Source organism: Salvelinus alpinus, chromosome 7, assembly GCF_045679555.1.
Source record: "Salvelinus alpinus chromosome 7, SLU_Salpinus.1, whole genome shotgun sequence".
In the NCBI taxonomy this organism is placed as follows: Eukaryota; Metazoa; Chordata; class Actinopteri; order Salmoniformes; family Salmonidae; genus Salvelinus; species Salvelinus alpinus.
In genome coordinates, this window is record NC_092092.1 from 1,096,558 (window position 1) to 1,120,721 (window position 24,164).

Consider the following 24,164-nt stretch of genomic DNA (forward strand, 5'->3'; position numbering starts at 1 on the left):
CAGACCAGAAACAAACAACGCACAGACCAGAAACAAACAACACAGACCAGAAACAAACAACGCACAGACCAGAAACAAACAACGACGCCTGGGGAAGGAACCAAAGGGAGTGACATATAAAGGGCAGGTAATCAAGGAAGTGATGGAGTCCAAGTGTGTCTGAGGACGCGCAGGTGCACGTAATGATGGTTAGAGGTGTGCGCCATAACGAGCAGCCTGGTGACCTAGAGGCCGGAGAGGAAACACACGTGACAATAATTGGTATCAGTGCATGATACACTCACTGTATGTGAAAGTCTGAGTTATGCGCAGTGCTTAATTTGAGCCAGATCCTTCCGGAACAGAATCTGGCACTTCTCAGTTTTGGACTGTTTTGTTTCCGGAACCCATTTACCAGAATCCGGTACCTCTCCTGGCATGAAAAAGAATTGTCTCTTTTGTCTCTGTCTGCTCTGCCTTTGACCAGTCCGTTCACGTCCTCAACCGTGGGTGAGGTGTAGGGGGAAGTTGCACATAGACGTTGATCTTGGTTCAGTTTCTCTCTCTCTCTCTCTCTCCTCTCCTCTCCAGTCTCTCTCGCTCTCTCCAGTCTCTCTCTCTCTCTCCAGTCTCTCTCGCTCTCTCCAGTCTCTCTCTCTTGCTCTCGCTATTCTCTCTCTCTCGCTCTCCAGTCTCTGTCTCTCTCTCTCTCGCTCTCCAGTCTCTGTCTCTCTCTCTCTCCAGTCTGTCTCTCTCTCTCCAGTGGCTCTCTCTCTTTCCAGTGGCTCTCTCTCTCTCTCTCTCTAACCTCATTCTCTTTCTCCAGTCTCTCGCTCTTTGTCTAGCCTCACACTCTCTCTCCAGTCTCTCTTTCTTACTCTCTCTCTAGTCTCTCTCTTACCTCGCTCTCTTATCAAACAGCTTCTATTAAGTTGTTAGGAGTGAGTAACGTAGTAGTAGTAAGGATTGTGTGGGACTCAATATAATTTTTCTCCCTGTCATCCTTTCTCCTGTTCGTTCCCATGTGTAGCCTATGTTTCTAATGGCAGAATGTTGTACTCTGAACAAACTGCTTTGCTAACTAAAGTTAGCATATTCTGCTGCTAGACAGGATGTTTCATTGACACATACCTCCAGTTTTACCTACTGCTGTTCTTACTGTGACTGTTATCAACCAGCCTACTGCTGTTCTTACTGTGACTTTGTTATGAAACAGCCTACTGCTGTTCTTACTGTGACTTTGTTATGAAACAGTCTACTGCTGTTCTTACTGTGACTTTGTTATCAACCAGTCTACTGCTGTTCTTACTGTGACTTTGTTATGAAACAGTCTACTGCTGTTCTTACTGTGACTTTGTTATGAAACAGTCTACTGCTGTTCTTACTGTGACTTTGTTATGAAACAGTCTACTGCTGTTCTTACTGTGACTTTGTTATGAAACAGTCTACTGCTGTTCTTACTGTGACTTTGTTATCAACCAGCCTACTGCTGTTCTTACTGTGACTTTGTTATGAAACAGCCTACTGCTGTTCTTACTGTGACTTTGTTATGAAACAGTCTACTGCTGTTCTTACTGTGACTTTGTTATGAAACAGTCTACTGCTGTTCTTACTGTGACTTTGTTATGAAACAGTCTACTGCTGTTCTTACTGTGACTTTGTTATCAACCAGTCTACTGCTGTTCTTACTGTGACTTTGTTATGAAACAGTCTACTGCTGTTCTTACTGTGACTTTGTTATCAACCAGTCTACTGCTGTTCTTACTGTGACTTTGTTATGAAACAGTCTACTGCTGTTCTTACTGTGACTTTGTTATGAAACAGTCTACTGGGGATGAAGTGGTCAAGATTTAAATGGCCTTTTTGAGAAAACTATCAAAGTATTGTCTTATTTGAATTTGGTATTTTAACACGTCGGTGACCTCATTTGCAGTGAATGATATTTCCTGGTGTCGGCATAACCCAAGGAATAGTAACAGTTAATATTATTTAAAGGATTACATTGATTTTTTAACCTTCAATTACACAAGGTCCAACCGAAACTTGACTTCTGCTTTCAACCCAACCCCTCTGAATCGGAGAGGTGCGGGGGACTGCCAGATTGGTCGCCCGGGAAGCTGTTGTTGTGGGGGGGGGGGGGTTAACAGATGTTTCACTCTGTCGACTAGCCGATTGGTCTAAAGATGATGTGACTGGTCTATAGGTCTAAAGAGATACATTCATACTTTGATCAAGGAATAAACAGCCCGTCTCTTTATGAAAGGAAAGTTCATATCCAGCACTTGAACTTGAAGAAGTCCTGCAGATCCTTGTCTTCCACTGATTTCTCATGGATCCCAGCATACACTCTCTTTAGAAGGCTGCTCATGAACTTCCCTTCAAGGATGTCGATGTATTTCTCAAGGCAACCTACACATACAAACAAATAAACAAACAAACAACACGATCTGATGAGGCTGAAGCATTACCCTTAACATTCACTAATATTATTTATAAAATTTTAAGTAGTAAGACTTTTCGAAGAGAATACAGTAAGAGATTGTATTTTAAAAATGACACATCCTTCCCTTTAGCGTCTGCCTACTATACAGATGTAGGATCTTAATTTGATCACCCTGTTGCTGGAAATTTGCTGCACCGCAGGAAATAACTTGTAGTGTATTCTAGGTTTTAAAAGGCTTCTAGAGATACTGTATTAAACTTACACTTTAAAATTTCAGCCTTGATTTGACCAAACAAAAAAATGTACGAACCCCTACAAAAATGTTAATTAACTATAATCCTCACAAGAATTCACATTTCCTGTTGCTGCAGAATGATTTTCCTGCTGTGAGAAACTGGTCAAATTAAGATCCTACATCTGCATTTAATTTCTCTTCCAAATGTTCTGTTTCTATATTTTAAAGGCAATGTTCCTGCATTCACGCAAAACGCCGACAAAAATGTCAGCTCATCCTGAAATGACCCTCATTTCAACGCAAATCTTCTGCGATACCGCAGCAATACGGATTTAATCCTGCTCTATGGATTGGGACAGAAAAAATGGATGCGAGAACATGGGTCACGAATTATGAGAAAACATATATAAATCACACCACCGTCTTCTTCATTTGGGTCGTTGGGAGGAAGATGTTGGGTACATTTCTCATTTGGGTCTTGAGCTAAAAAAAAAAGTTTTTAAAAGAACCACTGTATGATCTAAAAAACCATCTGTTCCAAGACGGTTCTAATGAAAAGATAACTCACCCAGACCCATGACTTTCCCGTAGGCGATGAGGTTGTGTCCCAGCTCCGGGTGCTCGTAGAGGCCTTGTTTCATCAGGATGCGTACGATCTCTCCAGTGATGAAGGCGTCGTCAAAGTTCTGCTCTGAGACGGGCTTCAGGGGGAACCGACAGTACACCTCTACAGCAGCCAGGGGGTCTGACTCCCCCAGCATCTCTGCCAGCTCAATGTACGCATCGTGGACCTGTTGATCAATCACAGTCCACCAATTCATTCATCAATCTACCAATCAAAATCACATTGTATTTGAAAAGTGTTTACCAATATTCTAGACACCACCTGGACTTAGTTAACACCCAGGAGAAAACACAGCTGGGGAGTGCAACAGTTGGAGAGCACAGGAAGAACACTCCAGACTGACCAGTCATTGGATGGAGCCAACAATAACAGGAAGAACACTCCAGACTGACCAGTCATTGGATGGAGCCAACAATAACAGGAAGAACACTCCAGACTGACCAGTCATTGGATGGAGCCAACAATAACAGGAAGAACACTCCAGACTGACCAGTCATTGGATGGAGCCAACAATAACAGGAAGAACACTCCAGACTGACCAGTCATTGGATGGAGCCAACAATAACAGGAAGAACACTCCAGACTGACCAGTCATTGGATGGAGCCAACAATAACAGGAAGAACACTCCAGACTGACCAGTCATTGGATGGAGCCAACAATAACAGGAAGAACACTCCAGACTGACCAGTCATTGGATGGAGCCAACAATAACAGGAAGAACACTCCAGACTGACCAGTCATTGGATGGAGCCAACAATAACAGGAAGAACACTCCAAACTGACCAGTCATTGGATGAAGCCAGCAATAACAGGAAGAACACTCCAGACTGACCAGTCATTGGATGGAGCCAACAATAACAGGAAGAACACTCCAAACTGACCAGTCATTGGATGAAGCCAGCAATAACAGGAAGAACACTCCAGACTGACCAGTCATTGGATGGAGCCAACAATAACAGGAAGAACACTCCAAACTGACCAGTCATTGGATGGAGCCAACAATAACAGGAAGAACACTCCAAACTGACCAGTCATTGGATGGAGCCAACAATAACAAGAACAGCTGTACTAACTGTATAATAACTGATAGTAATATGTGACCTCTGGTGCCATGGTGATGACCTCCTGGTAGAGCTGGCGTGCCTGGTCGTGGCTGTCTGCGGAGCGGGAGAGGGCGCGGGCCAAGCCGAGGCGAGGGGCATGGGATCGACGGTTCAATAGAGCTTTGGGGAGAACGTTGCCACTCTCTGCCACAGCTGACTCTGTAGCCATACAGACACAAACCACAGACAGAGCAATCGGTTCCAAATGGAGCAATACTAAGTAACCCACACACAGCAAATGACACAATCCATGAAATTAATGTTACTAGGCCAAAGACTGGATACCCGTGAGTGTAATTCCTACCCTGGATGGTAGCCTACCTTCTGTGGGCCCAGGTTTGGCTGGGCTTGGGGAGCAGTCTGGTTTAGACTTGCTGGGGGAGATGAGCTGGGTCTTGGAACTGCTGGGCTTGGCCGGGCCAGGGGTTTTGGCTGTTCCACCTTGCCCCCTGCTGAGTACAAATATAAACTACTTGGATCAGGGTTGGGCTCAATTTCCATTTCAATTAAAACAATTCAGACTGGAATTTCAGTATACTTCCTGAATGGACTGAATTTAAATATAATTTTACTCAACCCTGACTGGGAAAACTAATGATAGATAAAACAACACGTGTCCAAAAGCATGTCGTTCCCATTCCTTGGAATACCTCTCTCATTAGGCCGTGTTCTACATCAAATACTGAAAGCCTTCAAAGCAGGCAGAAGAAGGCATTTACAGTCAGGGGAGGTGCACCAACAGAAATCAGCCACTGTGTAATATTTATGCTCTCCAACACGTCTAAAGTCTATCTGACTGACCTGGCTGGAGAGGGGGTGTTTTTGGCTGGAGGGGCAGTAGAGGGGGTGTTTTTGGCTGGAGGGGCAGTAGAGGGGGTGTTTTTGGCTGGAGGGGCAGTCTTGCCTCCTCTTGTGGGGTTCTTGGCTGCAGCCGCAGTGCCCCCTCTAGCAGGACCTCCCATGCCACGCCCACATCCTCTCCCGGCAGCCACTGCAGTGTCAGAAGGACCAGAGCCACTCCCGCCCGCTCCCTGGCTGGCTGTCTCCTTGACTGCCTTCTCCTTGTCTGCTGCCAGCCTGTCCTGCCACCACTGCTGCTCTGAGGGAGGGGGAGGGATGGCACAAGGCTCAGTTGCATATATCAACGTGCGCACGCACGCACGCACACACACACACACACACACACACACACACACACACACACACACACACACACACACACACACACACACACACACACACACACACACACACACACACACACTTCATTAAGACCCCCCCCCCCCCACACACACACACACAGTCTTCTTTCATTACACACAGAAGCATGTACACACACACACACACACACACACTATTCTCTTACTGGTGAGCTGTGTGGGTGTCTCTCCGCTCTGAGGCTTGTCCTCCAGTTCGATGCTTGCCTGGAAGCTGAGGCAGGCGTTGGCATTGGCTCCTTCTGATCTCTGGGAGCCGTGATCGTTGTCACACTGAGCCAGCTGGGCCAGCCCCAGGAGACACAGCGCGTGGCTGTCACGAGGAGTCGTTACCACGGCAACCTGGCAGACCTGGACACCACAGTTTGTTTTGTATGCAACACACCAACGATCACAGTCAATCAAAAGATCAAGATCAAAGTCACTGCGAGGGGAAAATATGAATGTATGCAAAACTCGCTGAGATATTGCCCAAAAAAATCTGAGACGACACCACACAGATCCAGGATCAGATGACTCTACCCTCAATCTTATTCTGGGGATGGAAGAATATCTGATGCTGTATCAGTAGGTAGGGCAACGTTTCCCAAATCATGTCCTGAAGACCCAAAGGGCTATTTCTTTTTTTTTGCACAGCGCACAACAACTAATTCATATAGTCAAAGCTTGATGATAAATAGATTTATAGATGATTTAATTCAGCATGTGTACCACTTGGGGTCCCCGGGACCGAGTTTGGGAAACACTGGGTTAGGGTCAACTTCTTCCTCTTCAGTCTAACCTTCTCCTGCATGTCCAGCAGCTCCCTGCAGGCGGGGATGGAGGTGAGGCGGATCAGACCTGTGAGAGCCTGACACCTCTTGACCACCCAGGCCTGTCTCTCCGTCTCTCCCTGCTTGCCCTGACCCTGGGTCAACTCAGCAGCCTGTCTCTCCGTCTCTCCCTGCTTGCCCTGACCCTGGGTCAACTCAGCAGCCTGTCTCTCCGTCTCTCCCTGCTTGCCCTGATCCTGGGTCAACCCAGCAGCCTGTCTCTCCGTCTCTCCCTGCTTGCCCTGACCCTGGGTCAACTCAGCAGCCTGTCTCTCCGTCTCTCCCTGCTTGCCCTGACCCTGGGTCAACTCAGCAGCCTGTCTCTCCGTCTCTCCCTGCTTGCCCTGACCCTGGGTCAACCCAGCAGCCTTCTTTTGCTGAATGAGGCTCTGGAGGAGGGCGAAGTGGGCATCCAGCAACACCCACTCCAGCTGCTGGGACACCTCGTCCCGACACACGCACCGACACACACCGCGCGCTGCCAGCACCACAACACTGTTTCGGGGTAAAGGAAGATGAGTGCAAACACACACGCACACACACACACACACACACACACACACACACACACACACACACACACACACACACACACACACATTAAGACAGAGACAGACCAGAATTGTTCTAGTTTCCTGCATATATACTTAAATTCTGTCCTCAACAGAGGTAGGAGTGTGGATAAAAAAACGCCATTATCTGGTGTGATCACCATTTGCCTCATGCAGCGCGACACATCTCCTTTGCATAGAGTTTTTTATTTGATTTATTTCACCTTTGTTTAACCAGGTAGGCTAGTTGAGAACAAGTTCTCATTTACAACTGCGACCTGGTCAAGATAAAGCAAAGCAGTGCGACAAAAACAACAACACAGAGTTACACATAAACAAACGTACAGTCAATAACACAATAGAAAAATGTATGTACAATGTGTGCAAATGTAGAAGAGTAGAAGAGTAGGCAGGTAAGGCAATAAATAGGCCATAGAGGCAAAATAATTACAGTTTAGCATTAACACTGGAGTGATAGATGTGCAGATGATGATGTGCAAGTAGAGATACTGGGGTGCAAAAGAGCAAGAGGATAAGTAACAATATGGGGATGAGGTAGTTGGGTGTGCTATTTACAGATGGGCTGTGTACAGGTACAGTGATCGGTAAGCTGCTCTGACAGCTGATGCTTAAAGTTAGAGAGGGAGATATAAGTCTCCAGCTTCAGTGATTTTTGTAATTCGTTCCAGTCATTTGCAGCAGAGAACTGGAAGGAAAGGCGGCCAAAGGAGGAGTTGGCTTTGGGGATGACCAGTGAGATATACCTGCTGGAGCGCGTGGTACGGGTGGGTGTTGCTATGGTGACCAGTGAGCTGAGATAAGGCGGGGCTTTACCTAGCATAGATTTATAGATGACCTGGAGCCAGTGGGTTTGGCTATGAATATGTAGTGAGGGCCAGCCAACGAGAGCATACAGGTCGCAGTGGTGGGTAGTATATGTGGCTTTGGTGACAAAACGGATGGCACTGTGATAGACAAGTTGATCAGGCTGTTGATTGTGGTCTGTGGAATGTTGTTCCCCCATCCTTTTCAATGGCTGTGCGAAGTTGCTGGATATTGGCGGGAACTGGAACATGCTGTCGTACAAGTCGATCCATAGCATCCCAAACATGCTCAATGGGTGACATGTCTGGTGAGTATGCAGGCCATGAAAGAACTGGGTGATTTTCAGCTTCCAGGAATTGTGTACAGATCCTTGCGACATGATCGTGTTGAAACATGAGGTGATGATGGCGGATGAAAGGCACAACAATGGGCCTCGGGATCTCTTCACATCTGTGCATTCAAATTGCCATTGATAAAATGCAATGGTGTTTGTTGTCCGTAACCACCTTGGGGAACTCTGTTCACAACGTTGACATCAGCAAACCGCTCGCCCACACGACGCCATACACGCTGTCTGTCATCTGCCCAGTACAGTTGAAACTGCGATTCATCTGTGAAGAGCAGACTTCTCCAGCGTGCCAGTGGCCATCGAAGGTGAGCATTTGCCCTCTGCAGTCGGTTACGACGCCGAACTGCAGTCAGGTGAGTCTGGTGAGGACGACGGGCATGCAGATGAGCTTCGCTGAGATGGTTTCTGACAGTTTGTGGAGAAATTCTTCAGTTATGCAAACCCACAGTTTCATCAGCTGTCCGGGTGGCTGGTCTCAGACAATACCACAGGTGAAGAAGCTGGATTTGGAGGTCCTTGGTTGGCGTGGTTACATGTGGTCTGCGGTTGTGAGACCGGTTGGACGTGCTGCCAAATTCTCTAAAACGAGGTGGCTTATGGTAGAGAAATTAACATTAAGTTATTTGGCAACAGCTCTGGTGGACATTACTGCAGTCACCATGCCAATTGCAAGCTCCCTCAAAACATGAGACATCTGTGTTATTGTGTTGTGTGACACAAATGCACATTTTAGAGTGGCCTTTTATTTTCCCCAGCACAAGGTGCACCTATGTAATGATCATGCTGTTTAATCAGCTTCTTGATATGCCACAGCTATCAGGTGGATGGATTATCTTGGCAAAGAAGAAATGTTCACTAACAGGGATGGAAACACATTTATGCACAACATTTGAGAGAAATAAGCTTTTTAGTGCGTATGAAATATTTCTGGAATAAAAAAAAAAAACTTTAGCTCACGAAGCATGGGACCAACACTTGCGTTTTATATCTTAGTTCAGTATACATAGATAGAGACTTGGCAAGACAGATGAAAAGAGATTTGAACCAGGCAAGCAATATAAAACTCACGTGTGATAGACCTGCTCTGCGCTCATTGGCTTCTGAGAGAGAGTGTTCTTCTGTTGGAGGGTACCAAGGGTGAGGCAGCCACGCAGGAACTGTGTTCTCACACTGGACAGAGGGTCTGTCACGCTCTGCTCCAAACCACTGAGTTCATGTCACGGCAGGAAAAAAGGGGACCTTTAGCTTACAAAGAAACACTGACTGCACAACATGTAGAAGTGTACTTAAGGAAGTCTGGAAATCAAGCTACTCTCTCTCGATCCCGATCTCTCTGTCTTGGGCACGCACGCGCGCGCGCACACACACACACACACACACACCTGTAGTTGTTCTCCGTGTTGCAGTACTGTGCTATAACATGCTCCAGGCCTTGTTGTAAAAACAGGGCTGCCTCCTTCTCCACAGCCTCTGAGGCCTCCTCCTGTAGCAGTAGAGCCAGACCTGTGAAGAACCTGCCCACACACACACACACACGCACACGCACACACACACACATTCAAGAGTTGCCTACCCGTGGCAATGTGACCAATAGGGCAAACCCAGGTCTCCTGCATGCTACAGTTTTGTCATAGCCCGCTGAGCTAAAGCTCAGGAGTTAAAGCAAGTCTGGTTCCCAGAACCAACTGTGTTAAACATACTACAGCGTGTGCTGACCTAAGTGCTGGCTGTGAGGGCCGCAGGGCCAGCCCGGTCTGCAGGTGCTGCAGTGCCTCCGTGTTCCTCTTCTGCAGCAGCAGCATACGCCCCACGTGGAGATTGTACTCCCAGAAGTCCTGGTTCAGCGACCAGGCATCCAGGTACTTCAGCAGGGCCCGGTGAATACAGCTCTCTTCGTCCCCAACGCCCGCACTGCCATCCTGAGGTACAAGGAAGGGGAGGAACGTCAACCCCCCCAGTCTGGGTCTGCACCAACAGCGCTCAAACGTAGTCTTGAACTAACGGACCGTTCTGTTCTATAATTCATTTGAATAGGGGCTGTTCCTCCGGGAGCCAGCCAGGTCGACTGATCTCTGTGTGCCACTCTACTTACTCTAAGATCAATGAGTGAGAGATCAAAGCCGTTCAGAGGCCCTTCACAGGCTGTTCAAATGTCACACATCAACTGGGTTCCACGTCCATTGGACGTCTCTCTGACATTATATAGAGACACATAGATTCAGCTCAATGGTCCCTACCTAGTCCCTGATACTAGAATACCTAGTCCCTGATACTAGAATACCTAGTCCCTAGTCCCTGATACTAGAATACCTAGTCCCTGATACTAGAATACCTAGTCCCTGATACTAGAATACCTAGTCCCTGATACTAGAATACCTATTCCCTGATACTAGAATACCTAGTCCCTGATACTAGAATACCTAGTCCCTGATACTAGAATACCTAGTCCCTGACACTAGAATACCTAGTCCCTAGTCCCTGATACTAGAATACCTAGTCCCTGATACTAGAATACCTAGTCCCTAGTCCCTGATACTAGAATACCTAGTCCCTGATACTAGAATACCTAGTCCCTGATACTAGAATACCTAGTCCCTGATACTAGAATACCTAGTCCCTAGTCCCTGATACTAGAATACCTAGTCCCTGATACTAGAATACCTAGTCCCTGATACTAGAATACCTAGTCCCTGATACTAGAATACCTAGTCCCTGATACTAGAATACCTAGTCCCTGATACTAGAATACCTAGTCCCTGACACTAGAATACCTAGTCCCTAGTCCCTGATACTAGAATACCTAGTCCCTGACACTAGAATACCTAGTCCCTGACACTAGAATACCTAGTCCCTGATACTAGAATACCTAGTCCCTGATACTAGAATACCTAGTCCCTAGTCCCTGATACTAGAATACCTAGTCCCTGATACTAGAATACCTAGTCCCTAGTCCCTGATACTAGAATACCTAGTCCCTGATACTAGAATACCTAGTCCCTAGTCCCTGATACTAGAATACCTAGTCCCTGATACTAGAATACCTAGTCCCTGATACTAGAATACCTAGTCCCTGATACTAGAATACCTAGTCCCTAGTCCCTGATACTAGAATACCTAGTCCCTGATACTAGAATACCTAGTCCCTGATACTAGAATACCTAGTCCCTAGTCCCTGATACTAGAATACCTAGTCCCTGATACTAGAATACCTAGTCCCTGATACTAGAATACCTAGTCCCTAGTCCCTGATACTAGAATACCTAGTCCCTGATACTAGAATACCTAGTCCCTAGTCCCTGATACTAGAATACCTAGTCCCTGATACTAGAATACCTAGTCCCTAGTCCCTGATACTAGAATACCTAGTCCCTGATACTAGAATACCTAGTCCCTAGTCCCTGATACTAGAATACCTAGTCCCTGATACTAGAATACCTAGTCCCTAGTCCCTGATACTAGAATACCTAGTCCCTGATACTAGAATACCTAGTCCCTAGTCCCTGATACTAGAATACCTAGTCCCTGATACTAGAATACCTAGTCCCTGATACTAGAATACCTAGTCCCTAGTCCCTGATACTAGAATACCTAGTCCCTGATACTAGAATACCTAGTCCCTGATACTAGAATACCTAGTCCCTGATACTAGAATACCTAGTCCCTGATACTAGAATACCTAGTTTTTCTTGCCCCTTTTTTTGGAGAAAGATTATTAGACCAATTGAAATTATATTGAGTAAAAGTATTTATTGGTTGTCTTTAATATGAGAAAATGTAATGACGGTTATCGGTTGATATCTTGGAGAATTTTTTTATTTTTATATATTTTTTCAGATTGGAAAGTTGTGTCATTAGATTAGGGGTGGGTATGTTGTCGCAAGCAATTCTGGCAGCGGGGAAAAAATGGGGTCCCTGCTTAAAAAGGTTTGAACACCACTTTCTCAATATATATCTTTGTAATTGTATGTACGGTGTCTCTGACCTTGCCTGCCTTCTTGGAGAGGAAGATGAACAGGGTCTGGATGTAGTCTGCCTTGCCCGACTGGCCCTGCTCTTTCAACTGGTGGTACTCTGTGTCCAGGGCCTGTAGCTGGTTCTCCAGGGTAGGCGTGCCAGGGAAGCCATGCAGCTTACACACAGCCAGGATGTCATCCTGACGCGCCGTGGACTTGGCACTGCTGAGGTCCTCAACGTCCCCGTCAGCCTGGAGGAGGAAACAGAAGAAGAAGAAAATCCACCGAGTCATACACATATTCAAATTGGTCACGTTCTGGAGTAAAGGGCGCGTTATACAGGAACAGGGTTTGGTAGGTTATTTTCTAAATGTAAACCATTACAGTTACGAGTTACTTGTCCAAAATAGTAATCAGTAACCTACCTTTTGGATTAATCAAACTCAGTAGTGTAATCTGATTAGTTTCGGTCAGTGACGACCCGTTATTCAGGGCAGCCTGTTTCGAGCCCCACATTTTGTGGGGGGGCTTACCTGTTTTGCATGTTATTTTGGCATTAATACGTGTCATATATCAGATTGAAAACAATGTAAAAATATATATATAATTGAGTTAATAAAGCTGCATACAAACATGGTCTCTTTCTTGTTTTCTTGAGTAAAGCAGCTCCAAAATGCAGGTGTTTCAGCCTAGCTCAATGCTTTCTGTGGTCGTGGGGCAACCAGCGGAAAATACGGAACGTTGCACCGTGATTGGTGCCCATCCAGGAAGGCACAAGGTCATTGGCCACAGATAAAATGTCAATTCACGTTCATGTACAGCAGCTTTGATTGGACTGATCTTGTCAACATCTTACTTTCAAAATTTTAGCTAGCAGTCATCATCATGAATCAAGTCGACAATCTACTGGCAAATAATTTTCAATCTTTGTCATATGAAGAGAAATTATGAAGAGAAATTATAGATAAAATGTATCGGTGCTCATCGGCCATTGGACATAAACATTACACAACAAGTTGGAAATCGCAAATTCAACAATGAGTTGTTTGGCCTTGCGATAGACTAACGTCCTGTCCAGGGGGCTGTAAATCAAGCTGCTTCACGCTACAGAATTAGGAGATTGGCCCATAGGGCAGCAGCCTTTCTGGCTTGGCCAAGGCTTACTTACTTTCCTCCTCAGTCCGTACATCTCTGCTGCATAGTGTTGCTCCTCCAGGGCCAGCCCCAGGAGAAAGTGGAGTCTGGGGTCTCGTGGCTTCAGCTTGATGGCTGAGGCATAATAGACAGCAGCCTGCTCCAGACAGTCCAGAGGAGACTGACCATCCTCATACTGCAGCAGGTCACCTGGGTAGGTCCGGTACACACACACACACACACACACACACACACACACACACACACACACACACACACACACACACACACACACACACACACACACACACACACACACACACACGATGAGGAATAGGGTATTCCGTGCCAGCCTCTTTTTGCATGAAATATTCAATGGGTGTAAATTGCTTCTGCAATATCAACCCTTATCTGTCACTTTACATTGTTGTCAGGCCCTTTGCGTCCCAGAGGAAAATAAAGAGCTTCTATTTTAACACACATTTTTTTATTTTTTATTTTTTTATTTTTTTTTCACCTTTATTTAACCAGGTAGGCTAGTTGAGAACAAGTTCTCATTTGCAACTGCGACCTGGCCAAGATAAAGCATAGCAGTGTGAACAGACAACACAGAGTTACACATGGAGTAAACAATAAACAAGTCAATAACATGGTAGAAAAAAAAGAGAATCTATATACAATGTGTGCAAAAGGCATGAGGTAGGCAATAAATCGAATAATTACAATTTAGCAGATTAACACTGGAGTGATAAATCATCAGATGATCATGTGCAAGAAGAGATACTGGTGTGCAAAAGAGCAGAAAAGTAAATAAATAAAGCAGTATGGGGGGTGAGGTAGGTAAATTGGGTGGGTAGTTTACAGATGGACTATGTACAGCTGCAGCGATCGGTTAGCTGCTCGGATAGCAGATTTTTAAAGTTGTTGAGGGAGATAAAAGTCTCCAACTTCAGAGATTTTTGCAATTCGTTCCAGTCGCAGGCAGCAGAGAACTGGAAGGAAAGGCGTCCAAATTAGGTTTTGGCTTTAGGGATGATCAGTGAGATACACCTGCTGGAGCGCGTGCTGCGGGTGGGTGTAGCCATCGTGACCAGTGAACTGAGATAAGGCGGCACTTTACCTAGCATAGCCTTGTAGATGACCTGGAGCCAGTGGGTCTGACGACGAACATGTAGCGAGGGCCAGCCGACTAGGGCATACAGGTCGCAGTGGTGGGTCGTATAAGGTGCTTTAGTAACAAAACGAATGGCACTGTGATAAACTGCATCCAGTTTGCTGAGTAGAGTATTGGAAGCTATTTTGTAGATGACATCGCCGAAGTCGAGGATCGGTAGGATAGTCAGTTTTACTAGGGTAAGTTTGGCGGCGTGAGTGAAGGAGGCTTTGTTGCGGAATAGAAAGCCGATTCTTGATTTGATTTTGGATTGGAGATGTTTGATATGAGTCTGGAAGGAGAGTTTGCAGTCTAGCCAGACACCTAGGTACTTATAGATGTCCACATATTCTAGGTCGGAGCCGTCCAGGGTGGTGATGCTAGTCGGGCGTGCGGGTGCAGGCAGCGAACGGTTGAAAAGCATGCATTTGGTTTTACTAGCGTTTAAGAGCAGTTGGAGGCCACGGAAGGAGTGTTGTATGGCATTGAAGCTCATTTGGAGGTTAGATAGTACAGTGTCCAAGGAAGGGCCGGAAGTACAGTGGGGAGAACAAGTATTTGATACACTGCCGATTTTGCAGGTTTTCCTACTTACAAAGCATATAGAGGTCTGTCATTTTTATCATAGGTTCACTTCAACTCATGACGGATGTATCGCCACCGCTTCTGTTGTTTTACAGCCTTTTACACTCTAGAACAATCTAAGCCTCTCTCCCTAACTATGGCTTCATAGCACTGACACACACAAAGGGTCGTTCCACCTCAAAAAGCACAAGAAAGAGGATTTGGACACCCACCATCTCAGATTGGTCTAAAACTGTTTCTTTAGTGAGAAAAAAAAAATGTGATTAGTAACCCTGCAATATTATTTTGTTGGAATATAATTTGATCTCTGAGAAATTAAGATAATTGATTGCATGCAAATTGGCCATTTTAATGTATAGGATTCATTTAATAGTCAATAAATATATTACCTAACATTCCAATTGGGACCAAACTTTTTTATAACAATGAGTAAGACATGAAACCCACTGGGCAAGGATGTCAATTCAATGTCTATTCCACAGTGGTTCAACATAATTGAATTGAAATGACGTGGAAACAACGTTGATTGAACCAGTGTGTTCCCAGTGAGAAGCCACCCACAGAACCCCCCCTTACACCAACAACGAGTACACAGTAAGGAACCCAATATGTAATTTAGTCATTTGAGTAAACTATCCCTTTAGCTTCAGGATTCTTAAAGAAAGAAATAAAACACCTAATAGCAGGAACAGCACCATCTAGTGGTCAGAACCCGGAAATATCAGGATGTAGGACCTAACAACATAAACGTAACATCACCGAATTCATTGAGAATACATTACATAGTATGAAGAAACAATACTCCAAGCAGCAGCTTCATACTACTAGTATAGATAACTGATACTGTATACTGGTTGTTGGGGTGGGATTGGTGTGGGGCGTCCGTGGGTGGCTTTTCAAAAAAAATTGGGATTCCTCATGTCTTACTGATTGTTAGAAACAAGTTTGGTCACAATTGGATGTTAGGTAATATATTCATTATATTATATGAATCCTATACATTAAAATGGCAATCAATTAGCTTAATTTCTTCAAAGATCAAATTACATTATTTATTTTTTTTTACCCCATTTTCGTGGTAGTCAATTGTTTAGTAGTTACTATCTTGTCACATCGCTACAACTCCCGTACGGAGTTGGGAGAGACGAAGGTCGAAAGCCATGCGTCCTCCGAAACACAACCCAACCAAGCCGCACTGCTTCTTAACACAGCGCGCATCCAACCCGGAAGCCAGCCGCACCAATGTGTCGGAGGAAACACCGTGCACCTGGCGACCTGGTTAGCGCGCACTGCGCCCGGCCCGCCGCAGGAGTCGCTAGTGCGCGATGAGACAAGGATATCCCTACCGGCCATAAGCCTCCCTAACCCGGACGACGCTAGGCCAATTGTGCATCGCCCCACGGACCTCCCGGTCGCGGTCGGCTGCGACAGAGCCTGGGCGCGAACCCAGAGTCTCTGGTGGCACAGCTAGCGCTGCGATGCAGTGCCCTAGACCACTCCACCACCCGGGAGGCCGATCAAATGACATTTCAACAAAATAATGTTGCAGGAATGCTCATTTGATCTGTTTCTAACGACAGAAAAGATTTCAGAACAATCTGAGATGGTCGGTGTCATAGCTTGCTGAAATTACATGGAATGACCGCAGTGGACTGACCCCAGTGGAATGACCCCAGTGGAATGACCCCAGTGGAATGACCCCAGTGGACTGACCCCAGTGGACTGACCCCAGTGGAATGACCCCAGTGGACTGACCCCAGTGGAATGACCCCAGTGGACTGACCCCAGTGGACTGACCCCAGTGGAATGACCCCAGTGGACTGACCCCAGTGGAATGACCCCAGTGGACTGACCCCAGTGGACTGACCCCAGTGGACTGACCCCAGTGGAATGACCCCAGTGGACTGACCCCAGTGGACTGACCCCAGTGGACTGACCCCAGTGGAATGACCCCAGTGGAATGACCCCAGTGGACTGACCCCAGTGGACTGACCCCAGTGGAATGACCCCAGTGGACTGACCCCAGTGGACTGACCCCAGTAGAATGACCCCAGTGGACTGACCCCAGTGGACTGACCCCAGTGGACCGACCCCAGTGGACCGACCCCAGTGGAATGACCCCAGTGGAATGACCCCAGTGGAATGACCCCAGTGGAATGACCCCAGTGGAATGACCCCAGTGGACTGACCCCAGTGGAATGACCCCAGTGGAATGACCCCAGTGGAATGACCCCAGTGGAATGACCCCAGTGGACCGACCCCAGTGGAATGACCCCAGTGGAATGACCCCAGTGGAATGACCCCAGTGGAATGACCCCAGTGGACCGACCCCAGTGGAATGACCCCAGTGGAATGACCCCAGTGGAATGACCCCAGTGGACTGACCCCAGTAGAATGACCCCAAAGCCACACGTTCTAAATGAATAATCAGCACGATAGAAAAGAGGAAACTGGTGTTTGTTTCCAAGCCTTCTTGCACTTTGAACTCTGAAAGACCCTTTACTGTTCCTCATTAAAGACCATCATGGAAGAATGTTTAAGGTGGCTTTGAATTGTTTTTGGAATTACATCCCTTTTCCCGCTGGATTTCTTCCAGGTCGCCGAATCTAACTGTCTGTCACAGAGTCTGTATTAGAAGAGCAAGCACACTGTATATGTTCAACACATGACCTGGTACAGACACACCGCTTGGGCTCAACTTTGTGAGTTTTAAGGATTCGATTTCAGAATGAGGACCAACGAGTCCTCATTCAACGCTTCTCTGATGTCACTTCTCAGAGTCAGTGATTAGTCAGGAACAAGTGAACAAAAAAAAGACAAACAGTAACTTGAGTGTCCTGCATCATGTCTGGATAGGCCCTTGACGCTAATGCTAACTAGCCTCTCTTCATGAATTTTTCAATAAGCAAGGCTAATTCGCTATGCTAACGCTAACTAGCCTCTCTTTATGTATTTTTCCAATGGGCAAGGCTAATCCGCTATGCTCACAGAGGTTTGGCTTAGCTGCGTTGGATGGAAACTCTTACCGACCTGGTTTGGGCAGACGCTCTCTGTAGAGTTTCAGATTGTCTTGGGCCAGGGAACACAGATTATCGACACTATCCTGTCCTATTGCCTTTTGTAGTCTCTTCTCCCAGTTATGCACCTGTGGAGAACAAAGGAAATATCCTCACTTATGCAGAATGAATGATGCTTCATCAGCAACACAATAGCAGAGAATCTATCTAATGAGATGACAAAGGTTTGAACAATCTTAGCAACAACGATGATAGCGAATAGAGCAAGATATGAAAACTAGGCAACGCTTTACAATATTTCAGTTCTCTGTAGGACATAAATTATGTAAATACCTAGTATCAGTGAGTAATCTATAACTAGAGTGTAAACCTCTATCATATGTATGTAAAGTGCTCTTATTACCTCCAAGGTGTGTTTGGTCTCTATCTCCAAGCAGGTCGAGGATGCAAAATGCTTCTTGTACCAGCTTGTCTCAGTGACGTCCTGAAAGAAAGGTACATTTAAAGCTGAAATCCACATAAGAGGAAACTGTGCCACTATTCAACCCAGCACATACAGTATGTTATGTTATTGTTTTTGTTTTGATGGAGAGGATGAGGAGAGGATGAGGAGGAGAGGATGAGGAGGGGAGGAGGAGAGGATGAGGAGAGGATGAGGAGGAGAGGATGAGGAGGAGTGGATGAGGAGGAGAGGATGGGGAGAGGATGAGGAGAGGATGAGGAGGAGAGGAGGAGGAGAGGATGAGGAGGAGTAGCATACATTGGGGTGGCAGGGTAGCCTAGTGGTTAGAGACAGGTAGCCTAGTGGTTAAAGCAGGTAGCCTAGTGGTTAGAACAGGTAGCCTAGTGGATAGAGCAGGTAGCCTAGTGGTTAGAGACAGGTAGCCTAGTGGTTAGAGCAGGTAGCCTAGTGGTTAGAGCAGGTAGCCTAGTGGTTAGAGACAGGTAGCCTAGTGGTTAGAGACAGGTAGCCTAGTGGTTAGAGACAGGTAGCCTAGTGGTTAGAGCAGGTAGCCTAGTGGTTAGAGCAGGTAGCCTAGTGGTTAGAGACAGGTAGCCTAGTGGTTAGAGACAGGTAGCCTAGTGGTTAGAGCAGGTAGCCTAGCGGTTAGAGCAGGTAGCCTAGTGGTTAGAGACAGGTAGCCTAGTGGTTAGAGCAGGTAGCCTAGTGGTTAGAGACAGGTAGCCTAGTGGTTAGAGACAGGTAGCCTAGTGGTTAGAGACAGGTAGCCTAGTGGTTAGAGCAGGTAGCCTAGTGGTTAGAGCAGGTAGCCTAGCGGTTAGAGCAGGTAGCCTAGCGGTTAGAGCAGGTAGCCTAGTGGTTAGAGCAGGTAGCCTAGTGGTTAGAGCAGGTAGCCTAGTGGTTAGAGACAGGTAGCCTAGTGGTTAGAGCAGGTAGCCTAGTGGTTAGAGCAGGTAGCCTAGCGGTTAGAGCAGGTAGCCTAGCGGTTAGAGCAGGTAGCCTAGCGGTTAGAGCAGGTATCCTAGTGGTTAGAGCAGGTATCCTAGTGGTTAGAGACAGGTAGCCTAGTGGTTAGAGCAGGTATCCTAGTGGTTAGAGCAGGTAGCCTAGCGGTTAGAGCAGGTAGCCTAGCGGTTAGAGCAGGTAGCCTAGTGGTTAGAGACAGGTAGCCTAGTGGTTAGAGCAGGTAGCCTAGTGGTTAGAGCAGGTATCCTAGTGGTTAGAGCAGGTAGCCTAGGCGTTAGACAGGTAGCCTAGTGGTTACAGGTAGCCTAGCAGTTTAACCCACTGTTCCCCGATAGGCCGTCATTGTAAATAAGAATTTGTTCTTAACCGAATTACCTAGTTAAATAAAGGTTAAATGGAAATCCAGTATCATGTTAAAAACAATTTCCAGTACATATTCTGCTGTTTTGTCAATGATGTCAGAGGGGTAAAAAAACGGTGTAATTTATTTAAAGGTATTTTTTGTTGTTGTTGTAACGGACGTGGCAGTTTCACCATTACGTATTCCAGCATTAAGATTGCATTAATAAGGGATTAAGATTGCATTAATATTTCACACAGACATGCAATGCGGCAAGTTTTATTACGGGATGGTCATTTGGTTAGAGCACTTCAACCTATAGGCTGAAACATACCTGAGGTAAGCACCAATGTTAAAGCACGAGAAGAGCCTAGATATCGATGGCTGTGATTTCAGTCCTCTGCACATACGTGTGTATGCACAAACACAGACACACACACACGTCAATGTTTCATGCTGACCTTTTGGTCCAGGTCTGCTGAGGGTTTGTGTGGACACTCCAGTGCATGTGACCCCACTTCAGCCAGTTTCATCACACTCTCACATCCTTTGAAGAGGTAACAGAGACATGCCATGATTAATGACAAACACACAGTAGATGTGGTTCCTTCTCTAACTGCTGATTAGCTGATATTGATATGAGTGAAATTTGAACATTACAACATTCTTTCAATATAATAAATTATATTTAAGAAAGTAATCATCGTTCTGGCTTGTGACAGTGTACCTCGGTATGCGAAGAAGCACTTGACCAGGGCAGAAGACATGGTCTTGTCCAGGTCGTGTTCCAGAACCTTCCAGCTGTCTCCGAGGGGACACTCGTTTAGCGGGTCGACCTTCGACCTTCTCGCCAGCATGTCAATGTAGGGGGCTGAGAACAGGTGCTGTGGATCACTGCAGAAAACAGTGTCAGAGACTCAATTGATGAGAAAGAATCCAGGCACATTGATAAATAACTTTTCCTGAGACATAAAGCGACTCAGAGTGCTGATCTAGGATCAGTTTTTCATTTCAGATAATATTGAATACGAGGGGACCTGATCCTAGATCAGCATTACTCTGAGCTTCTGTGTGACTATGGGCCCTGAAGAGTAAGAGAACTGACAAATTTAGTGGGTGCCACTAATTATCAGGTAGAACAGAACACCAGCAGTACTCTGGAACTCCAGGGTAGGATTAGAATACCCCTGCTATAGTAACTCTACCTCCAGGGTAGGAATAGAATACCCCTGCTATAGTAACTTTACCTCCAGGGTAGGATTAGAATACCCCTGCTATAGTAACTCTACCTCCAGGGTAGGATTAGAATACCCCTGCTATAGTAACTCTACCTCCAGGGTAGGATTAGAATACCCCTGCTATAGTAACTTTACCTCTGGTTGATGGATATGGGTCTGTAGAGGGCCGTCAGAGTGACAGGGCACTCATAGGAGACCTGCTCTTTCACGTCACTGAAAGACACAGCCATGGGAAGCTGCTCTCGCATCACCAACACATAGTACATCTGGGAGTGGTTTTGAAAGAGACATTCTTTAACCCCATCAGGAATCATTTAATATTTTATGTATCATTATATCCAAAGTACAAAGATTTGGCAAAGGTTTCCATAAAAATGTTGCCAGTACAGTAGCAGTTTGTGTAATTACCTGAGAATTGCTGCCATCTGCTGATAAGATCTTGATACTGACGACAGTTTCTCCAACAGTCAACGGAGAAGGTTGGGAATCACTTTCTTCATTCACTGAAACGTTCATGTTTTTATCTGGAACTTTGGGTAGTATGGTTACCGAGTTACAGTAGAAAGGAACTGTGCCTAAATTAAAAGATGACCAGGTTTAAAAGAAAAAACAGCACATTATATAAGTCATAGAATAAGTCATGAGAATAAAATAGAATACATACTTTATTTTCATATATCTTTTTTTTTTAATGCATATCCACTTACTTGAGTAATCATAGATGTTTGCCGAAAATGTAGGTTGTAATTGAACATTTCCTTCAATTGTAAGGTCACTCAACTCTGCAGTCCTCGCAGACAGTTTGGTGACCTCAATGCAATATTTTTTGGAGGTGCCATCCTCGGCTACCACCTCTATTTCAACCAAATTCAACCCATCATTCAGTTTGATGGACTTTGAGCCATCACCACAACGCTGAAAATGTCAAATGTATTGATTTGCAAGAGCATGAAGAACAAATAATGTGCCTAGTACACAGTGTAGGATATCTTATAGTATTTAAAATATATATTTGCATCCAAACATTACTTTGTTGAAACTTACGATTTTATAACAGGCTCCGCAGTCACTTGTGAGCAGGTCCAATGTAACCTGGTCGACATCGCTTGCAACAGTAACTTTATAAATTGTTACATCTGCTTTGAACGCAGGCTGCAACGTCTGTCCCGAAATTGCAAGCTTCTCCAAATCACAATTGTCCATTTTAGCTTTTCTTTTTAAAGCTTTTTGAAACTGTTTTAATTCTAGGATTTCTGTAAACAGTCGCACGTACACTGACGGACTGACATTTCAGTGTCTGTATGTAACCATGGAAACAGCTCGTTTGGCTCTCAGTTCAAATACGGAACGCCGTTTGGGTCTTTGCGTGTCTAAAAATTATACCTTGACGCGTTCCGTACTCAAATTCTATTAAAAGGCTGATAAATCCTGTTAATGATGCCATTGCCACCTAAATTAATCCCATTCTTCTAACTTTACTGTTAAAATAGCCAGCATAGCCTATGGAGGTACATTTGTGTCTTTTTGTCGAGAGCAAAACATTTTTTTTTTTTTTCAATCAAAAATAATTGTTCTGAAAGACAAAAACGAGGCCTCAAAGTACTTCATTGAACATTTGTCTACAAATAAGTAAGAATAAAAAAAGTTTAAATAACTTCTTAGATTTGATGGAGACATTATACATCTTAGTACCTTATCAATGATTTATGATTTGTATCAATGTGGAGGAGAGACAGGGGAGCAGGAACAGAGTATCTTCCCCCGAGCAATGCAACGAAGCTGGATCAATCTGGCTATGATACCTGCACTATCTACACGCTGAAAAGACTCCCTAACTCTTCTCCATTGTACACGATGATGTCACGACTTCCGCCGAAGTCGGTTTCTCTCCTTGTTCGGGCGGCGTTCGGAGGTCGACGTCACCGGTCTTCAAGCCATCGCCGATCCACCTTTCATTTTCCATTTGTTTTGTCTTGTTTTCCCACACACCTGGTTTACATTTCCCTCATTATTTGTTGTGTATTTAACCCTCTGTTCCCCCCATGTCTGTGTGTGAAATTGTTTATTGTTTTGTGTATGCGCACATTAGACCGGTTGCGCTGGGTTATGTCAACCCGTATTGTGTTTAGTGTTCTTAGTGTGTTTTGTTTGCCTAAATAAAAGGCTCCGTTTGCTACCCAAATTCTGCTCTCCTGCGCCTGACTCCCTTACAGCCAGTTACGCATACCTAAACAGATGACCCATTGCTCTGAGACTTCCTTTGACCATTCTAAAGCAGGCATGGGGCATCCTTGTCTTGATGGCCCTGACTTTCTGGTCGAACTCTTCATCTGACATATCAGAATAGCATTCCCTGACAGACATATTGTGTTCTTTCATACTTCTGTAAATGATCGACCTTGAAATGCCATGCATGTCAGCTAAGTTAGCCAGAGGAAAAACAGTATCCAGCATACTTTGAAGTGTCTCACGAGTAATTTATAGTTTTGGCCGTCCTACATTCCCACTATAAGAACTGATACCAACTTCAGTAAATAGTGAAGGGACAACATTGTGTGTGAGATAGGTGCTGACAACTTCAATAAACTGTTGCAGATCATCTACCACCTCCGTGGGAATATCAATATAATTTACCCCAGCTCGAACAAACTAACTCTTGTGTGCACACAAACAGGAGATATTCAAAATCAATGGGTAATCTGGTGATGATAGATCTTAACCCATCCCTCAACCTGATCAATAGCTGCTGAGCCATTCTTCCCTGCAATGAAACAATATCCCAATTAGTTAATGTTAAATGATTAAAAACAATGCATGTATGACAACACTGAGTGCAACTGTGTTTTAAAGTAGGCCTATGTTTCATTAGCTAATGGAAACGCAGTTATATTTTTCTGCAAAAAAGCTAACCGTTACAATGTCATGAACTGGTGAACTGGTGTTTCAATCAACAACAAAAAAGTTTCAAAAGCAATAAAAAAATAACACTGCAAGCAAAGGGGGCAGTCTAGCCAAATATATTTTTTGTTCTCGAAATATGTTTTTGAAATAAAATGCATAAAGTTTTGCGATCTATTACAAAATATTTCATTGCAAAAAATTGTTTTACTTGGAAGCCTCGTTTTTGCTTTCAGAACAATTATTTTTGATTGAAAAAAAATAAGAAGTTTTGCTC

General features: G+C 45.1%; 1 protein-coding gene across 1 annotated transcript; it reads right to left on the minus strand.

Annotated features, from left to right (window-relative positions):
- Window positions 1–1,962: 1,962 nt before the first annotated feature.
- Window positions 1,963–22,283, minus strand: LOC139580316 (uncharacterized). The gene is made up of 20 exons (XM_071408861.1): window positions 22,034–22,283; window positions 21,697–21,904; window positions 21,398–21,564; window positions 21,125–21,255; window positions 20,479–20,645; window positions 20,213–20,298; window positions 18,386–18,466; window positions 17,996–18,110; window positions 13,262–13,437; window positions 12,123–12,344; window positions 9,857–10,059; window positions 9,523–9,654; window positions 9,209–9,346; window positions 6,385–6,910; window positions 5,753–5,954; window positions 5,188–5,485; window positions 4,708–4,838; window positions 4,385–4,545; window positions 3,226–3,448; window positions 1,963–2,388 (listed from the first exon to the last, which is right to left on the minus strand). Exons 1-20 carry the CDS (start codon window positions 22,190–22,192, stop codon window positions 2,249–2,251), a joined length of 3,666 nt encoding a protein of 1,221 aa, XP_071264962.1. The 5' UTR covers window positions 22,193–22,283; the 3' UTR covers window positions 1,963–2,248.
- Between the last annotated feature and the right edge of the window lie 1,881 nt (window positions 22,284–24,164).